This window comes from Gastrolobium bilobum, unplaced genomic scaffold (assembly GCF_033153095.1).
Source record: "Gastrolobium bilobum isolate Gb01-03AN ecotype WA unplaced genomic scaffold, APGP_CSIRO_Gbil_v1 utg11595, whole genome shotgun sequence".
Lineage (NCBI taxonomy): Eukaryota > Viridiplantae > Streptophyta > Magnoliopsida > Fabales > Fabaceae > Gastrolobium > Gastrolobium bilobum.
In genome coordinates, this window is record NW_026898316.1 from 15612 (window position 1) to 35197 (window position 19586).

The 19586-nt window shown below is 32.6% G+C and overlaps 2 protein-coding genes and 1 pseudogene across 4 annotated transcripts; 1 reads left to right on the forward strand and 2 right to left on the reverse strand.

Annotated features, from left to right (window-relative positions):
• The first annotated feature begins 403 nt into the window (after nucleotides 1–403).
• LOC133314804 (benzaldehyde dehydrogenase, mitochondrial-like) lies at nucleotides 404–4861 on the forward strand. 3 transcript variants are annotated; one of them, XM_061516325.1, is made up of 11 exons: nucleotides 404–522; nucleotides 1064–1174; nucleotides 1361–1503; nucleotides 1880–2033; nucleotides 2117–2346; nucleotides 2440–2529; nucleotides 2996–3169; nucleotides 3257–3394; nucleotides 3670–3807; nucleotides 3899–3960; nucleotides 4553–4861. In XM_061516325.1, the coding sequence occupies exons 1-11, from the start codon at nucleotides 444–446 to the stop codon at nucleotides 4824–4826; spliced, it is 1593 nt and encodes a 530-aa protein (XP_061372309.1). In that variant the 5' UTR covers nucleotides 404–443; the 3' UTR covers nucleotides 4827–4861. The 3 variants fall into 3 exon arrangements, with proteins under 3 accessions (XP_061372309.1, XP_061372308.1, XP_061372307.1); XM_061516324.1 differs by having other exon boundaries at nucleotides 444–546; XM_061516323.1 differs by having other exon boundaries at nucleotides 444–522; nucleotides 1034–1174.
• A 2353-nt stretch (nucleotides 4862–7214) lies between these two features.
• On the reverse strand, nucleotides 7215–8680 carry LOC133314823 (probable xyloglucan endotransglucosylase/hydrolase protein 33). The gene is made up of 4 exons (XM_061516352.1): nucleotides 8449–8680; nucleotides 8240–8340; nucleotides 7822–8030; nucleotides 7215–7712 (listed from the first exon to the last, which is right to left on the reverse strand). The coding sequence occupies exons 1-4, from the start codon at nucleotides 8678–8680 to the stop codon at nucleotides 7316–7318; spliced, it is 939 nt and encodes a 312-aa protein (XP_061372336.1). The 3' UTR covers nucleotides 7215–7315.
• A 6082-nt stretch (nucleotides 8681–14762) lies between these two features.
• On the reverse strand, nucleotides 14763–17936 carry LOC133314826 (probable serine/threonine-protein kinase PBL1; annotated as a pseudogene).
• Between the last annotated feature and the right edge of the window lie 1650 nt (nucleotides 17937–19586).

Here is a 19586-nt window from a genome sequence, read left to right on the forward strand (position 1 = left end):
AAAAAAAATTTTATGTCACCTTCACGTAAGTGAGTCCCGTTATACAGAAAAGAAAGTGAAAATATTAACGAGACCACTTATTTTTGTGTGAATGTGGCAGATAACGGGATCAAAATATTTTTACATTTTTTGCAGAATTTTTTTTTTTCTATATCATACTCTTGTAAGGAATGATTTATTTTTTTTATAATGAACCTCGTGTAGGTGTGATTGAGAAATTTTGAGAAGAAATTGCTCAAAAGAGTTAGGAGTTACGACTTTTCCATCGGAACGATACATGTTACTAGACAAATAAATACATTAAAATAAGTCAGCAATTTTGCGTGGGGTGCTGAACACTTTGACATTGGGTTGCACATGTACATGCTTTTATAAAAACTAGAACCCAATGATGGGCAATGGCAATTTGATAAACTTGATTAGTGAAAGAGAGAGAAAAGGGTATGGCTTCTTCAATGAGGATCTCAAGACTAATCACTCGCTCCTTTTCTTCTGTTTCTTCTACCTCTTTGTTTTCTCGAGGTAGATTTTGCTTACCACATCATAGTTCCTGGTGGGGTGGGTGATCTTATCATTTTTCAATAACTAGAAACAAATACGAAGTCACTTGTTGTTGCTCTTTCTTTCTTTTTTTATCCTTCTCTTGAATTTTTATTTATTTTTTCTTGAAATGAGTTACTGGGTTTATTTTCATTGATTTCATTGATGATGGGATCACTGTCATTGTTTGGAAAGAAAGAAAATGCAGTTGTAGCTTGGAAAAACAAAATATATGACCAAATGGGGGAGTGTGGGATATGAAAAGTTTGAAACTTCACCAAAAGCTGTAATTTAATTGAGGGAAAAAAGAAAAAAGAGGTTAGTGTGGGGTAGCAGTGTAAAAGCAACTTCCTGGTAAAACTCATGTTTGTGTTATGACATGATAATCACGATTTAAATTGGTATTACTTAGTAGGGGTTTTTTAATTTGGAGCTTAAGCATTTTAAGGCCGTTGATAACTCAACGATTAGATGAAATTAAAAAAACTTTAAGGTGGGAATGGTTGGTTACCTGTGTGTGCAGGACTCTGGAAATATAGCACTGTTGCTGCCAGTGAAGAACCCATTAAATCACCAGTACAAGTAGAGCACACCCAGCTCTTAATTGATGGAAAGTTCGTAGATGCTGCTTCTGGTGAGTGTTTCTTTTCTTCTTCTTTTTTTTTGTTTTTGGGTTAATCTTGATTTGTCTTATTACCCATCCTTCCTTTTTCACCGTTTGGACATAAAGTAGCATTTTGATTAAAAACAAAAGAAAGAAAAAAAAGGGGAATTTTTGAAGTTTTTGTGGTATCTTAGTGTTGGGATTACTGTGGATCAGGTCAAACTTTTCCAACCTTAGACCCAAGGACAGGGGAAGTGATTGCTCATGTTGCTGAGGGTCACTCTGAAGATGTTGATCGAGCTGTTGCAGCTGCACGCAGAGCATTTGATCAAGGGCCATGGCCTAAGATGGCAGCCTATGTATTTGATCATTGCCTTTTTTCTTTTTTCTTTTTTTTCCATTTTTGAAAAAAATTTATCAGCAGCAACCATTATAATTATATACTACGGGTGATAGGTAAAAATAAATACGGGTAATACATAGTTATAAACTTATAATTGTAAAAGAAACAAAAAAAATTCGCCACATCAATCAACAATATCTGATGACAAAATAAAAAATAAGCAAGTTTAATATTATAATTATACTCCGCAGTATGTAGTTATAATGGATTCATGCAGATAACTTTTCATTGTAGCAATGATTTTGATTTTACTTTTCGTACAGTTCGCTAAGCTATGATCTTTGTTAACATGATTTTGCTTTTAAATCCATTTTTTTACTATGTTTTTATAGGAAAGGCAAAGGATATTGTTGCGTGCTGCTGATCTGCTTGAAAAGCATAATGATGAGCTTGCAGCACTTGAGACTTGGGATAATGGGAAGCCATATGAACAATCTGCACAGATTGAAATTCCAATGCTGGTTCGCCTATTTCGATACTATGCTGGTATGTGGGATGTGAAACTTTATGTTCTCCTCTTTTGTTTTTGTGAAACTATACTAACACTTGCATTTTTCCATATTTCTCAGGTTGGGCAGATAAGATTCATGGTCTCACAGTTCCAGCTGATGGACCTCATCATGTGCAAATATTGCATGAACCCATTGGTGTTGCGGGTCAGATCATTCCATGGAACTTCCCTCTTGTCATGTTTGCTTGGAAGGTTGGACCAGCATTGGCATGTGGCAACACTGTTGTTCTGAAAACAGCTGAGCAGACACCATTATCTGCTTTATATGCAGCAAAACTATTTCATGAGGTGAATGATAGACCAATCTTCATTTTATTAGAAGCATGGTTTTATTGGAGTCTAATTTACGCATATAATATCTTTAATCTTTATGTCTGGCAGGCTGGACTTCCTCCTGGTGTTTTAAATATAGTATCTGGCTATGGTCCAACTGCTGGTGCTGCTCTTGCTAGTCACATGGATGTGGATAAGGTACTAAATCCTCTCATGTCTCTTTGTAACACGATCACGTGAAAAATCTCACTCATTCATTGGCAGAACCACAAGTTTAATCACAAAAAATGGAGAAGAGAAAATAGTAATTTTAATTGCTGGTGTTGATTTATCAATAAATGACTGAGATTTTTCGCATGATATAATCATGTTAAAAAGAGATATGAGAGTATCCATTCCAGTAATACTTAGTCCTGCAGTAGTGTGGTAATGTAATGATTTTGGTAGTGGCATGAATTAGGTTGCTTGTGTAGTCAAACTAATGCTTAAAGGAACTATAAAGCTTCAGTCCATGTACCCTTCAGTCATAAGAATTTCTATAATAAAATGTCCATGGCAATTAAAATTTCAGTTTCTTTGTCTTGTGGAGAAGTTTCAATTTCTAATGTGATGTTTATTTTTCACCATAATGGATTAGTATCCTTAATTTTGGACAATGTTGCAGCTTGCTTTTACTGGTTCAACTGATACTGGAAAAATTGTCCTTGAACTGGCGGCTAAAAGCAATCTTAAGCCTGTAACTTTGGAGCTTGGTGGGAAATCCCCCTTTATTGTATGTGAAGATGCTGATGTAGATGACGCTGTTGAGCTAGCACATTTTGCCTTATTCTTTAATCAGGTATATATATAATCATAGAGTTCTTGTAAAACAATTATCTCTTATAGAATTCAGAAAACTTAGATTGGTGTTCCTTGTAACATTCAGGGACAATGTTGCTGTGCTGGGTCTAGAACATTTGTACATGAACGTGTATATGACGAGTTTGTTGAGAAAGCGAAGGCTCGTGCTTTGAAACGTGTTGTTGGTGATCCATTCAAGGGGGGAATAGAGCAAGGTCCTCAGGTAAATTACAAAGAATCCTTTGCAGTGCACTCTCATGTTTGAGCTTGGTGCTTTGTTTTCCAAAGTTGTTCTAACTCAATGTTAATTGCTGATGACTGGAAATATGTTATCATTCCTTATGAGGTTCATAAACTTTATGCTTATCCAGTATTAAAATGCATATAAAGAATGCTACATTGCTATTGCTTTGAATTTGATATCCCCTTGTCTTAATGTATAATTCTTTTAAAACGATTGAATATAATGATGATTTCGTGTATGATCCAAACAATCAGATTGATTCAGACCAATTTGAGAAAATACTGAAGTATATCAGATCTGGTGTTGAAAGTGGAGCTACCCTTGAAACTGGAGGAGATAGGATTGGCAACAAGGGCTTCTTTATTCAACCTACTGTCTTCTCAAATGTTCAGGTATATCTTTTTAGTTACATTCCTTTCTTATCAAAGAAGGCTAAAAATACAAGTCCTAATGTTTTTTAATTTCATTTGTAACAATCACCAGGATGGCATGCTGATTGCTAAGGAAGAGATTTTTGGTCCTGTACAATCCATATTAAAGTTCAAGTGAGAGCAATTAGTCTTATTTTGCAGAGAATGTTATTATCTACGTGTTTTGGTTTGTGCACTAAGGGTGTGTTTGTTACAAGAGAAATTTTTTGGTGACCGGGAATCATGATTAATGGGAATCAGTAGAAATTGAGTTTACTTGGAATCTTACGAAAGATGTGTTTGGTTCGCCAAAATATTACCGGGAATATTGGGTAAAAATTACTGATTCCATATTTGGTTTATAACGAAATATGACTTGGAATATGAGGTTATTTTACAAAAATAACCCCAAACTATTTTTACTTTTGTAATTGATAGATTGAGTCTAGATTTTTATGTGTATTGGGGTATTTTTGTCTCAAAATTTATTGTTGTGATTTCCCTTTACTTGGTATTCTGATTGGTATTCCGAATTACCATATTATTTTTGGTAATCTGAATAGTGACTTTTCTTTATAAATCAAATTACCGGTAATCCTTGGATATCCGGGAATCGTAATTTATTCCTTCTATCAAACGTGGTAATTACATTTACCAAAGAAGGATTACCGGTAATCCTCTCCAAAAACTTGAACCAAACACCCCCTAATTGTTGTATTGATTCCAGGGACCTTGGTGAGGTAGTTCAAAGAGCAAATAAGACACGTTATGGCCTTGCAGCAGGGGTCTTCACAAAGAACATAGACACTGCAAATACATTGACACGAGCATTGAGAGTTGGAACTGTATGGGTAAACTGCTTTGATACATTTGATGCTGCAATTCCTTTTGGAGGGTACAAGATGAGTGGGCAGGGTAGAGAAAAAGGAGTGTACAGTCTTAAGAACTACTTGCAAGTGAAGGCTGTTGTAACTCCCTTGAAGAGCCCAGCATGGCTTTGAGTTTGTTCTTCATGGAATGGATCAATAAGTAGGACTTGGACAATGATAATGATGATAAAATCCTGTTTATTTGTCATCTACACATATGACATTGTTGGGTTTCTTTTTTCTTCTTCTTCTTTTTTTATAAAAAGGATGCTCTTTATATTTTATGCTCTTATTTTTTGTCACCCGATATTTTCATGCGCATGTTATCCGGGATGGTTCTCTTTAAATGTTAGAATTCTTAACTAACAGCTATTAGCTCGAGTAATATTTGTTCTTTAATTAGAAGTATTGAGTTTGTGTCCGGAAAATGAAGAAACTAATATTGAAAAAACCGTTTCTAATATATATTTGATGGGAAAAGTATTTCTCCGGTCACTGTGAATAAAAGTTATCTCCTGTGATCCCAAAACGATGTTGTTCTGGATTGTAAGATTAAAAAATTATAATGATAAAGACTAATATAATCCTGCAATAAATTAGAATTACAAAAATACCTTGATTTTCGTCTCAAAATGATGTCGTTTTGTGTTCACCGGAGATAATTTATCTCCATTGACTCGAGAAATCTTTTACCCATAATTGATAATACCCGAATTGAATTAAACTGGTTCGGATGTTATTCTAACTATTTTTTTAACCTATCTTTGTCTACTACTCTTCAATATTGTTAGATCAGAATCTAAAGATGAGAGAAAAAGATAAATGTTAATTAAAATTATGATCTAATGGTATTGGAGAGTGACAGGTAAAAGTAGACAGAAACAAATAGATAGAATAACCTCTTTATATATATATATATATATATATATATATATATATATATATATATATATATATATATATATAGGGGCAGGATATTCTTACACCGGTGTAAGAATTAGAAGTCTTACACTCAATCTTGATCATTGATCCACTTATATCCAATGGCTCACATTACTGAAAAATTTGACCCTTAAATATAAATGAGATCAACGGACAAGATTAAGAGTGTAACTTACACTGGTGTAAAATGATCCTTACCCATATATATATATATATATATATATATATATATATATATATGGCAAAATGATTTGAGCAAGGATCCGCGTCCGAATCCTAGGATACAGCAATAGATCCTGAGTTTTTTTTTTTTTTTAAAAGTCGTGGGGCCCACTTTTCTGTGTCAGCTGTAGATAACACTATCTACGGCTGCTGCAGAAATGTTAAGCCCTATATATATATATACAGCACATATTTCAAAAAAACTGATACAACTTAAAAAAAACTCCTCGTAAAAGTTTTTGACTTTTAATTTTTTTCTTCGTTATAAAAAAAAATATTTACTATAAAAGTTTATGCAAAAACCTGTATAGCCTAGCTTCTATTTATGAGGAAATTTTTTTTAAAATAAATACCTCGCAAACACACATTAAGATCCTCGTACTTGGATAATGTTGACAATTGTGATTATGCACTTATTACCGATCCATTAAAATATTATCAAAGTTCAAACATAACCACATGAGTTGTCTGGTATTTGCTGCCTGCTGAAGAATCTAATAAGGAAGCTATACTGTAAGTTCAGCCTGTTCAGACCACATGGTATGCCCCACAATCAGAGCACATAATTAACCATCTCAATTATATGCCATGCCTTAGGCTGGTCTTATTGTTCTGTATCATTTCTCTGTTTTAGGTTGATATCCTTAATTCTTACATAGCCAAATAGCCACTTTCAAATAAATGAGTCTCGTGCCCTGTCTATTTTATTAGACAACCAACCATAACTAAACCATTTGAGAGGTAAACAACTTACAATTATACTCTTTTCTCAACAATGGTGGTGAGCAAGGAAAGGGTTAGGATGAGCGGTCATATACACTTGGGATCTATTTATCTCATGTTGTATAAGATAATTATATAATGGAACAGAAATAAAATAGTGGGGTTCACTATTTTTAAAAAAAGAAAAGAAAAAATAGTAAACCCCACTAGTTTGTCTCTGTTATCTCATACAACATGATATAATTATTTCCCGTCCACATTTTTTCTATAAAATCAAATTTCAAAACAATACCACTGAATCGCATTAGAATTTGGAATTCATGCTTGATGTTGAATGCTAACAATTCACAAATATGAAGACACTAGAGTGCTAATTAGCATTTGTATGTCTGGGTATATGAAGTGTAGTATAGATACATAAAAGTACATTATATGCATTTTTCCATTTACTGTTCTAATGGTTTTTCTGACTCTTTCATGCAATTCTTGAGCCAAAGAATTGAACTTACAACAATATCATTATTCCCTGAAAAAATAATATTTTTGAAAAAAAAATTATAATTTATTAGAAAAATTATGAAAAAAGAATTCCTCAAAAGTATTTATTTATCATGAAGGGATAAAAAGTGATGAAATTTATAAAAAAAGTATGACTATATCTTCCTTCATGATAACTAATAAATACTTTTGCAGGAATTCTTTTCTAGTAATTTTCCTGAATTAATTTGTATAGTTTAGTGGCATTCTGGTGGCATGACTTTGAATCTGGGTTTGTCATTGCAGTATGAGTAAAACATGAGTTTTCTTCTTGCCCAATCCATGGCTTCTATCTGCTGCTGTGATAGCTTAGTAAACTCTGGTCCATTAACAGGGTCTAGGCCTGAAGGATTGGCCATAGAACATGAAGAAACTGTAGCTGTGGGATCAGATATGCATCCACTAAGTTCCATTTCTGCAAATGAAACAACAAATGGTGCATACTTATAGTTAACTGGGTATTTTCCTCCATGTGTAGCCCATTCTGAACCATCCCATATTGTAGCATACACTGACATTGGCTTTGATGGATATATAGAAGGATATGTGCTGCTATGTATGAATTCCCTCACTGGAATATTGTCCACTAAGAACCTACAAAAAAAATCCAAATGAAATATTCAGAATTGAGTTATCTATTAATCAAACATAGTCATTCCATTTTTGCTATATTTCTTTAGATTGAAAACAGGATTTGTCTTACACTGTGTGATAACTGTTCCATAATATGCTATAATAATGATGCTGCTGTGTTGGGTCGAACCAGAAATAGAATTTCTCTTCTCTTCCTGTGCTGACACTTCCATTGGCATAGATGTTTGTTTGAATAACCCAGTCATTTCTCTTATCATGACCAAGCAGTTCAATATCTATCTCATCATGGTTGTGTGGGAATTTATCTGCATTAGACAACTGAAAAAATTTCTCTAGTTAATTTCTTGAGGAGTCATAACAATAAAGAAAGTTAGTTGAATGCAAATAATTTCTATGCAAAAGTAACAATAACAAAAAACATAGTCATAACAGAATGTTAAAGAATCTTGCTAATAAAGTTTTGTTAGCTACCATATATATCATGCTTTTCAAAGATTAATTCTTAAGTAAAGAAGAAGCTAGCTTACATAAAAGGCAACTACAACTCCTGATGATAAACCAGCTGGTAATTTGATTGCAGCACTGAAGAATCCATAGTAGTATCTGCTTTGGGAGACCAAGCCAGAGCCTATGGAATAATAATAATAATAATAATAATAGGACATATTTTGAAGAAAAAAGAACTAAAGAAATTTCAAGATTTTAGGTTCATTAATTGAAGGGGTTCAATATTAACCTGAGATTTTGTCAAGAGCCAGAGTGGCCATGGACCCATTACTGAGAAACTTGATATTTGAGGCCCCAAAAGCGTTAGAAAAGGAATGATCAAATGGGACATGAGGAAAAGAATCCGTTAAGTGTGTGACACTTGGAGTTGAAAAAGGCCTGCTGTGTGGAGAAACCAAAGTTGCTGCTAAGCAAAGGATTAATAGATGTGAGAAGAGTAGCTTTAGTTGCCAAAGTGCCATGTTTTGTGGAGATATGAGGAGAGAATAAGGAAGATTGGGTATTTATTGAGAGTGTTTTAATGGGGTTCATAATCTTTGCTTAGTTGTTTTCTAGCTGGCTAGTGTGGCTAATTGGCTATCTCTTTCAGTCTTTTGTAGTATCTTTTTCGGTGGGGGTGTCTTGGATCTTAAAGGCAATAATCCAAAGAGTCATGTGGGGGTGATTTCTTTTAGGTTTGGCAGGGTTCGTGTTGTGGGGTTGGCCTTAACTTAGGGTCATGAAATGGAATGGACTTTCAGTTAATGTTTGATGGGCAATTTCATTCTCCCTTGCATGGCTGTAACATTATTCATTACGTGTCTTTTTCCTTCTTATTGTAGCTGTGATCCAATATGGAGTTACTGATTTAGTTAAAAACGCGTTCACTTTATTTGGGATTGGCCTCAATTTTGCATAATGAAGGATGGGGGTGATGTTGATCCAAATACATTAAAATATGTTAAAAACGAATTAAGATGGGATATGAGAGGGGCTTTATCCTCAAAAAATATTATATCTATTTTCTTTATACTTACTCTATCTACTCCTTTTTAATATTATTATATTAGAATATTAAGAAGAGAGAAATTATAAAAAAAAATATAGGTATAATATCTTATCCTTATTTAAAATTTAATAACTTATAAATAAAATTTTAAACATTTTTCATAAAATATTAAGGGATAGGTTATTCTACCTACCACTTTTTTTGTCTACCACCCTCCAACACTATTAGATTAGAATCTCAAGAAGAGAGAGAAAGATAAATGTTAGTTAAGATTCTGATTTAATGGTGTTTTAGAGTGGTAGACAGAAAAAATAGTAGGTAGAATAACATATCTCATATTTATGCTTTTACTACATAAATATTTTCTCAGTCACACACACTAACATAAAAGTGAGTTGGTTTTATTTAGATTTTCTATCTTTTTTCTCATTACATGGAACCATGCACTTTTATGTGAGTGTGATAGAGAAAATATTTCTACAGTAAAAATAAAAATATTAAACCCATTAAATAATCTTAAAACACAATTAAAATATACTTAAAAAATGAAAAGTTTAAATATAACTAGTTACAGTTTAATTGACATTAAACCTATAAAATTAAGAAAATAATTACAATTAAATCAACTTAATAATTAAAAATTACGGAAAGAAACTTAAATCACATTCTAAATATCACTCTTTTTATATAAGTCAATTTTAAGTGCTAACATCAATATTTGGATTATCATTGCAAATTGGATATCTAACACTTCATTATATTAACGAGGCTTTAATTGTTAACACTATGAGGAGAAAATAAACGTGGTTTATGGGAAAGGATGAAGTGTGCTATTCTATGTACTGCATGTGTGTAACAAAATATGTATAGTTTAATCTAATTGGCAGAGGAATTCCCTTTCAGTTCACAGATCTAGCAATCTTTAAATGCCTGTGTCATTTCAACTTAAATTGCTAAGCTGGAAAAGGAAAGTTGGTAGGTAAATCACAGTTAAATTGATTAATCAAGAGAATCAATGAGGGACCTATAAACTTTAAATAACGATATAATAAAGCTAATTAAAAAAGCATGGTAGACCAGAAAATGTTCGAGTATCTTTATGTGTGAAAATGACCAAATCTGACAGGAGTGACTTAGCTGGCATGCAGAGGAATCTGATGCGACTGAAAAACAACACAGTATATATTAGTTGCATGTTGCTTTTGTAATTTTCTTTAGTTATTATCAAAAAAAGGTTGCATGCATCACATTCAGAAAAAGGACGTGTAGGTGGTTGTGGTGGTGGTCGCACGCAGATTTATGGCACTGAATTTTACCTTTCCCCTGCAGCATTCAGTTGCTGACTAAATCTTAAATAAGTGAAAGAAAACAAGGTAGAGATAGAGATGGCATGGACAAATATGCAAGTAGGGCCAACTTGCAGTGCATATGTAAATGGAATTTAAGATCCGTTTGGTACATGGCTTTTTTCAAGATTTTTAGGAAATTGATTTTTTCTAAATTTTAAAATTTCGGATATTATCGTAAATTGGATGTAAAAATTATATTTCTGAAAATTAAGATTCTCGGATAAAAAAAAAATTTTCTTCTACCAAACACTCTCTTAGTGTTATTGAGCTCAAGATCAAGTTGAACTTTTTCCAGTTTGAATTCTAGCTCTATTAGAGAAATTTGGCGTGCTTAAGCTTTATGGTGAGATGTTTGCTTATCATCCCATCAGAGTCAAATTAATTATCAGGTCACGAATTCGATTCTTACGTTCCTTACTTTTTAATGAAATTAAGTCAGCATAATGTAAAATAAAATAAATGGACTTATACAATACTGTGCTCTCCAAAGAGCAACTCTTCTCAAAATCTCAAAAGGTGCTGAGTTGGAATCCCATTCTAACTCAGGATTCTTGTGGTTCTGAAAGATCCAGCTACAGGAGAACCGGGAACGAGGATCTTCCCCCCCTCCCTTTCCGCCCGATTCTTTGGTCTTAAGAATGAGTGATTGTCCTTCTCTGACCCTTACTGTCCAATCTGAGAGCGGATAGATGATGCGTTCCGCTTTTTGTTTTTGAACAGTGATTGCCCTTACTGTCACATCTATACAGTTCTTGAATGAAGGGGTGTATTAGAGAGATGTCATATATATAAGACTATTGAAGTCTCTTCACTTGTTAGTTTAAGCTTTTAGGTTAAATTAATTCTTTATATGGTGTGAGAGTCTATGTGACCACGAGATCAGGAATTTGATCTTATCACTCCCATTTTCTAGTTGAATTATGTCAGGTTAAGGAAAAACAAATTGATGGGCCTTCACTTCTAAGCTTAAACTTTTGGATGAGATGGTTGCTTATCTAGCTCCATTCTAATTTCAGTATTTTTTTTTAATAATTTTAAAGTGCTAAATTTTATATTAAATTTTGTTAATGAACTTGGGTTCGTTTTTTCTAAAATTATTTTAGAAAAATTTATCTAATATTTACCGAAACGATGTCGTCTTGGGAAAATCATGTTGTGTTTGTACTTTTAATTTATTTCAGGGTTATAATAATCTTTATGATTCTAACTCTTTAATTTTTTGACTCTAAAACTATATCATTTCGGTGAACATTAAACAAATTTATTTTTCTAAAGTAACTTTAGAAATTGTTTCCCCAATAGATTTTATGGAACAGTTACCAAAGTGTCACTTTTTGCTGAATTTTGTATCTAAATGCCACGCGAACAGTACTTTTTATCAGACTGTCACATGTCATAATTCGCTACCACTGGTAGCGAATTACGTTCGCCAATAATTTCGTGACGTGTGGCCATATTGCAGACCAAATTCACTATCACTGGTAGTGAATTATAACACGTCAGCTTTTTCATGCGAAAGTGTGTCACGTGTCACAAAATCATTGACGAACGTAATTTGCTACCAGTCGTAGCGAATTACGTGACGTGACAGTATGGTAAAAAATACTATTCTAATGATATTTGGGTAAAAATTTTGTCAAAAAATGACATTTTGATCATTGTTCTAAATTTTATGGACTCCTTTATTCTTTTGATACGAAAGTGTAGCAAGCTGTTCTAAAGTGAATGAAAGTCAAGGCTGTTGACTAAATGTTAATGAAATATAATCTGTTAGAATTATTCAAACTTTTTTTTATCAATAATTACTGCTTGCACTAATAAAATACACCATATGTTTTACAGTTTTAGAGGATCAAATGTCATAAACAAATGCGAATTGAGCAACAAAACAGTCACAAAAGAGTTTCTAAGGAAAGTAATAAACTATAACACCCCACAAATAGATACCAAACTCTCTTTTTCTGCCAAAATAACGCGGGTTGCTATTAAATTATGCAAGAATTTTGCGCCAATTTTACCGTAAAAACTACATAACACCTATTAAATTCGATCATTAAATAGGTGATAATATTCGTGTTCGGTCTTAAAGACAAAGATGTCTAACCCAATAAAGTTAGTATGTTGTTTTTTGATCTAGGTGTCCTCTTCAAAGTATTTATGAATTAGATGTACTTGAGCCAAGCAGATCACTGTGCACAGAAGAACAATAAACGACTTTGCCAAAAGGGTGTGTACACAGTAATAGCATAACAGTAAGCAAAAGAGCGTACCGTACCTGTAGGCTTTACCTCTTATTTATAGGGTTTATCTGTGGACATTAGATTTTGAACCTTCAGTGCTTCTTATGACGGTTCAAGCCCATATATTATGCTATTATATTAGGATTGATATCCTTGATGAATATTCTTCCTTAATTATATCTGATTTATATTTGAATTATCCCCTTATTAGTTATCAATAGATGGGCCCTTGAGTGCACAATTCTCATTCTGAATATATGATTGGAAAAAGAAAGGAGAGTAGGTGCAATTGTAATATTTCTTAGTCTTCCCTAGTATAGATGACTATAAATAACAGAATAGATAAATTAATATATAATTGTGATCAGATAGACATTCAAAATGGAAAATTTCAACCAAGGGTATACTCCCACCATCCATATATAATGCTTGAAGGGCCGAAATAATTTTTAAATGGTCAAACTATTATTTATTGTTAAGACTAATCACTCTGCTATGACCCCAAATAGAAAGGGAAAGATGGGCAGAAACTATTATTTATTGCTTTTTTAATTCTCACCTCCCAGATAGGCTCACAGAATTTTTGGTTAAGGACTGCTAACATTTTCTTTAGTATATCTTGTAGGCAAAAGTCCAATTTTTGCATTCCCCCATAATTATAGACTTCTAGAAAGTGGTTCAAAATTGCATCAATGATAATATCCTTTTGGCTTTTCAACCATTTCCCCTGGTCATCTTTCAATCTAATTTCTATCTCTTCTTTGAATTGTGATGGCATGAATGAAATTTTTACTACTACCTTACCAATATCTAAATCATTCCCATTCTGAATTGTGAGGAGTCTCTACTTTAGTTTCTTAATTAATATTACTTAATAATCCAATAAACAATTTCAAATATTTGATCAATGCTAATCCATAAAATAAAAATAACATTGTTTCATATAGGGGTGTAAATGGGCCATACTGGTCTGGCCTACAGCCCGGTTTACGTTGAGTCTGGTCTAGCCCGTCCTACATTCAAAAGTAGAGTATGCTTAGGCTTATAAGAAAACATTTTTAACAAGTAGGTCATAGGTCAATTTTGTCAAGCCTGACCTAAAGTCTTGAAGGCTGGCCTATTTAATTTTCTAAAATAATATAATATAATATATTTATTTTAGGGTATATGACATACACTATAGAACTGAGGTATTATGTTGATTCTTTTTTGTTTGTCATTTTTATGAATTATGAGAAGTACTAGTGCATGCATAAATGGAACTTTGCTCAGTATATTTTTATAGTTATTTTTTTTACTATTGTAAAATTTTTAATGCTCACTAGTGAAATTTATATCTCATGTAAAAAAATGCAGCAATTTATGAACACGTTAATGACTTGTAATGTCAAACGAATATTTTAAAATTGTTAAAAAAAATTTAAAAATTTTTAAAAATATTTCACTAGGGAGGCCTGCAAGGCCTGTAGGCCACATAAGGCTCTCTAATTTTTAAAAATAGATCAGGCTTGACCTATAAATAAAGTCTTTAGTAGATTAATAGACCAGATAGGTTTTACGTAAGCTTAGGCCAAGAAGGTCAAAGCCCAGCCCAGGCTGGCCCATTTACGCCCCTACTTCCATATCTCTGGCTGATCCAGTGACAATAGAGACTGTATCAGCTTCTGTTTTAATGATGAAATTTGTATTAAGTATTGTAATTCATCTCTATGTATTTATCAAATAAGATACTATCACTTCACGCCATTTAAATCAGAATAATATTTAATAATTTTTCTCCTAATTAACATTTTTTAGCCCTTTTTGTTGGCACCGAACACACAATCAAAAATCAAAAAGGAGAAAGGAAAAAAAGTGAAGACACAGATTTATCCTGGTTCATCCAACGACAGTTAATATGCCCCATTGACTTTTTCTGCGTCCTGCCAAGTAAGGTTGTTATCCGAATGTGTAGTATGAGTCATATTCAATACTTTTTTGGCACTCTAAGGGATGTAATAGATTTTGTTTATAACGAGATATCGAGTGCCTTTTCTAGGCTGTACAACACTTGCTCTATAGAGGGCCTATACTGCTTGAGCCCTATGCAAGACAAAGCTAGCTTTAGTATGATGTCAAATGCTTCTACTGAGTACTCCCCTTTGAGTTTAGTGTCAGCGAATTCTGAAACATAACCCCCTTTAGCATAATCTCTGGCCTAAAAAAACAAAATACATGGATGGAATAGGGGAAGTGTTAGTTGGTAGTTATCATCAAGTTTGTGAAATATAGAGATTTAAGCTCTCTTAGAATGTCATCTCTTACCATTTTACTTAGGGACATTGGTCTTTGGAAATCAATGTTAAGGACCCTTTGTCCTGATAGAAGTTGCAATAACACTATTCCAAAGCTGTAGACATCTCCTGAGGCATTTACATGGTGATTTGTCCTATATTCAGGATCAATATAACCAAATGTTCCTCTTACTTCAGAGCTCACATAGGACTGACCAAGGTCTATAACCCTGGACAACCCAAAATCTGAAAGCTTTGCTTTGAAGTTTGCATTAATAAGAATGTTTGATGGCTGATAATATACCATATATAATGAGATTAAAGAAGGAAACTGAAATTTTACCAATTAGTCGAGTAATCGATGAACTGGTAGAGAAATCTCCAAAAAGAAGGAAACAGAATAATGGAAAGATAAAAGAGGAACAGGATACTATGTTTATACCTTTATATCACGGTGAACAATGCAGCCACCTGAGTAGGCGTGGAGAAACTCAAGACCTCGTGCACTATCAATAGCAATCTCTAGTCTTTGAATCCATGAAAGAACTTTATCATTGCCTGCCAGAGTAGTTTTGTATTCAGGAGCTTATACTAAAAGAAGCTTAGGAAAATTTGAAATAAATAAATAAATGAATAATATACCAAATAGCCACTCTGAGAGGTTTCCATTGTGGCATAGTTCATACACTAGGAAGCATTCATCTTCATTTTCATAGTAACCAAGCAAAGCTACTAGGTTTGGATGTTTAACATGGGAAAGGCTTCTCACTTCTCTAACAAATGTCTCCAAGTAACCTTCATTGGTGATATGCTTCACTGCCACATAATGACCATTGGGGAGTATTCCTTTGTACACTTTTCCTGGAATATCCAAGATAAAAATAAAAAAAGGAAAATTCTTTATTTAGTTTACATTTTTTTCCTTTATGAATGTACTTGCATTTTAATTTATTTAGTTATCTCAATTTAAATATTTTTATGCTGCTTCACTTTGCTTCCTTAGTAGGGTTACATGGTTATTTCATTGTTATTTTTTTTGTTATTAGATCTTCTGTTTAGGGTATAATTACTGTGTTTTCTCCTTGTCTAGGTAGTGAAACCACAAAGCCAATTTGCTTTGCTAACTTAATCTGATCCTATTTTTTAATACAGAAAATGAACACAACAACAAAATCCTCATGAGGGGAAGAAAAATAATTCACATGTCAACAATCTAGCACACTTTTCCTAAAACTGATGTTAACATTGTTGAACTCTTGACCTTCTAGCAGTTTTCTTATTATATCAATTCAAATGACACATTCTACCCTTTTTCGAAGTCTCCTATGATTTAGTTTGGTATTGCTTGGAGACATCAGAAGTCATTAATTGTAATTGAAAAGAATAGAAAACACATTTCTAGAAGTTAAGGTATAATCTTACCGGCTATGCCTTGGCCAATGAAATTTGAAGCACTGAGATTGTTAGTTGCAACATAAATATCCTTCAAAGTTATCTTAAGCGATGTTGAATCTTCAGAGTCTAAATAATTAGATGGTGTTAAGTAAGATAAAGAAATAAATGGTTAGGGACCATAAAAATTCACAAAGGCTCTTTTCATGAGTACCATCTTGTTCGGTTGGAGCACTTCTAATTCTTCTGATAAACCATGCAAGTGCGGCAAAAAGTGCTCCTACTGTGACTCCGGTTAAGCCAAAGGCTAGAATCCAGAGACCTGTTGTCAACATATTCTCTTAAAATTGTTAAGACTCAGACATAAATTTTGTTATGAATCAGATGATAATTTTTTTCTTCTAAGTAATTTATGGTGCTAAAATTATATCTGGTAGCAAATGGAACATAATTACCTGGATTGATATTAATAGCATTGCCCCTAGCCTTGGTTTCTTGCTCATCTGTGACCATCAGAAAAATAAATTAATAGATTACCTCAAGTTCATCAAAATTCGTTGAGAATGATGTCAAATCACTCTGATTATTAGGAAGTAAAAAGATGAATTGGAAGGACAAAGAACTCAATCAATTTTTGGTGCCAATCAAAGAAAAAAATTAAATACCAACAAGTCAACAACAATTGGTTCAAGTGATAAGAAACTTCTTCCTCAAAACCAGAAGTTATGTGGATCTGGCAGTACTCGAATCGGACTATCTAGGTTTCTAATTAACTGGTTGGAAAAAAAAAATAGAAAATTAAATGAACTGTTGTTTTAGATCTCACCTGCAGAAAGGCTATGTCCCCCAAGGCATTTATAAACTGCTTGAATTGATTCCCTATCATAAATTCTTGTGCTTGTTAATGAGACAAGTACAGCAAACCTACAAATATAAGCACTGATATTTGCTGACTCTGATGATCCACTTGTAATGCCTGATGTTGCACTAATATCCTCCCATGCTTTCAAACATGTAATGCAAGTTTCATTTGGCCTACCATTTATGCTTAAACTCATGCAATCTTCATCCAATATCCTCAAGTTGTTTCCAAGCTTGTTGATAACATCAGTAACAGTGTAATCAGAGCAACCACCAGCTCCACTTGTTAGCTTCTCTATCCCACAGCCTCTAGAATTTTTCTCAAAAGCTTCCATTGATGCTATGCAGATATTTTGCTCTGAGGAATTCAAGAATATTTTTCCAGTTTGATTGGCCTTAAGCCCCAAGGCATATAGGTAATCATCAAAATTAAGTCCACAACATCTATTGATAAACCCTCCCCAATTGTTCAGTTCACAATTTGAACTATTCAAGGCTGAAGAGAATTGAATATCAAGGACACAATCATGAACAGAAGTTTGAGAACACACAAGATGAAGGGTGATAAACAGCAGAAGAAGTAACAGCAAGCAGCTTTTCCATTGAAACTTCATTACATTAGAACCATAGAAATCTAACAAGGTCTTAGATATGACTCATAATGGTTGTAGGAGGTTTTGACTTAAAAAAAAAAAAATTGGTTAATATGAGCATGTCATTATTATGTTAGCATTATACCACTTTTAGATGAAACCAATATAAGGGAAATATGATGACCAAATATTCATTGTCACCAAGAAGATGATTCAGAAAAGAAATTAAATAAAGGATGGTGAATAATATGGTTTGAAGCAAAGAAGCAGACACACATAAGAGTAGGTAGGAAAGAGAGACAACTTTGGAGTTTTTTTGAACTTATTGAGCAAATGGCAATAGGTTTATTGTTCTACAATTTCTCTGAATCTTTCTTATTTTAGCAAAAATAAATGTGCTTTCAACCCTGCCGCTTCAAATGAATTGCCGTACCTTTGGAATATATATATAGTATGTAACGTTTCTAAAGTAACGACAAGTGCTGCTTAATTAATCCATGCTTCTGAATCCAAATAAAATATTGGTTATCAATATCCCAAGCATAAACCTTTGGAGAAAGAATCCTTAAACATTAGACGGCTTAAATAGTTTATATACATGTGCCACACGGCTATTTACATAGTATGAATAATAATAATAACAATAAAAAAAGTTGTTTTTCTTCTCGTTGTCTCTTACCGTTCTCTCTCTAGAAAAAATAAATAAATAAAAATCTTATGTACATATTTGGCGTAGAAGGCTCGCTTGTTCAATTGTAAGACACACTAAATCCTTTTATTACATATGCAAAACATATAAATAATAATTTTTCTTCTAGCACTCTTTAAAATAAATTTCATATTTCACTCACGTATGGTGGGAATAAAATTGAGAGTCTTTTTAGATATTTATTTAATGTGTTAGTCCACGTATGTTAATAATTATGTATGATTATTTAGAAATTAGATGTTTGACACTTTTTTTTTTTATCTAAAATCCACTTTTAAGTTAAAGTAAAAAAAATATTAAAAAATAAAGCTAAAATCTATTTGGTGAATATATAAAGTTGTTATGATAGTTTTGAAGGAGAAAAGATAAAATAATTTATTATTAGAACAAATTATTAAGTTAAAGAATAAATTTATAAATATAAGTTTAGAATAAAATTAAAATTATAGAATAAACGAAGAGTCAAAAAGTTGGCATACATCTTAAAAAAAATTCTTCTTAAGAGATTTTAATTTATAGTTTTTTTATTATAAAAAAAAATCTTTTTATAATAAAAGCTTTTATAAAAATATATTTGGCTAAACTTCTTACCTTATACAGAGAACAAAAGTTAAAAATAAAGCATGCCAAGCAAGTATGATTGTAATGTGTAAAATTCAAAAGTCTTATTTTTTATTTTACAATGGGTTAAAATAAAAATAAAAAATTCAAAAACCACTGCTATTAACAAAAGGCATGAATTTAATCACTAAGTATGTGGATCAATTAGTAAGGGATTCTTGAGTTTGAGTCCTTCAAAATACAATTATGTTAAAACTTGATAGGTATGGGTGATATGAAAAATATATATTTATATAAAGGGAAATATAAGAATCATGTTGCAGGAATGACACTGTTCATTCCTGCAACAAGGATACGGCGTCGTATCCTAAGGATACGGCGTCGTATCCTGACTTTGGTCT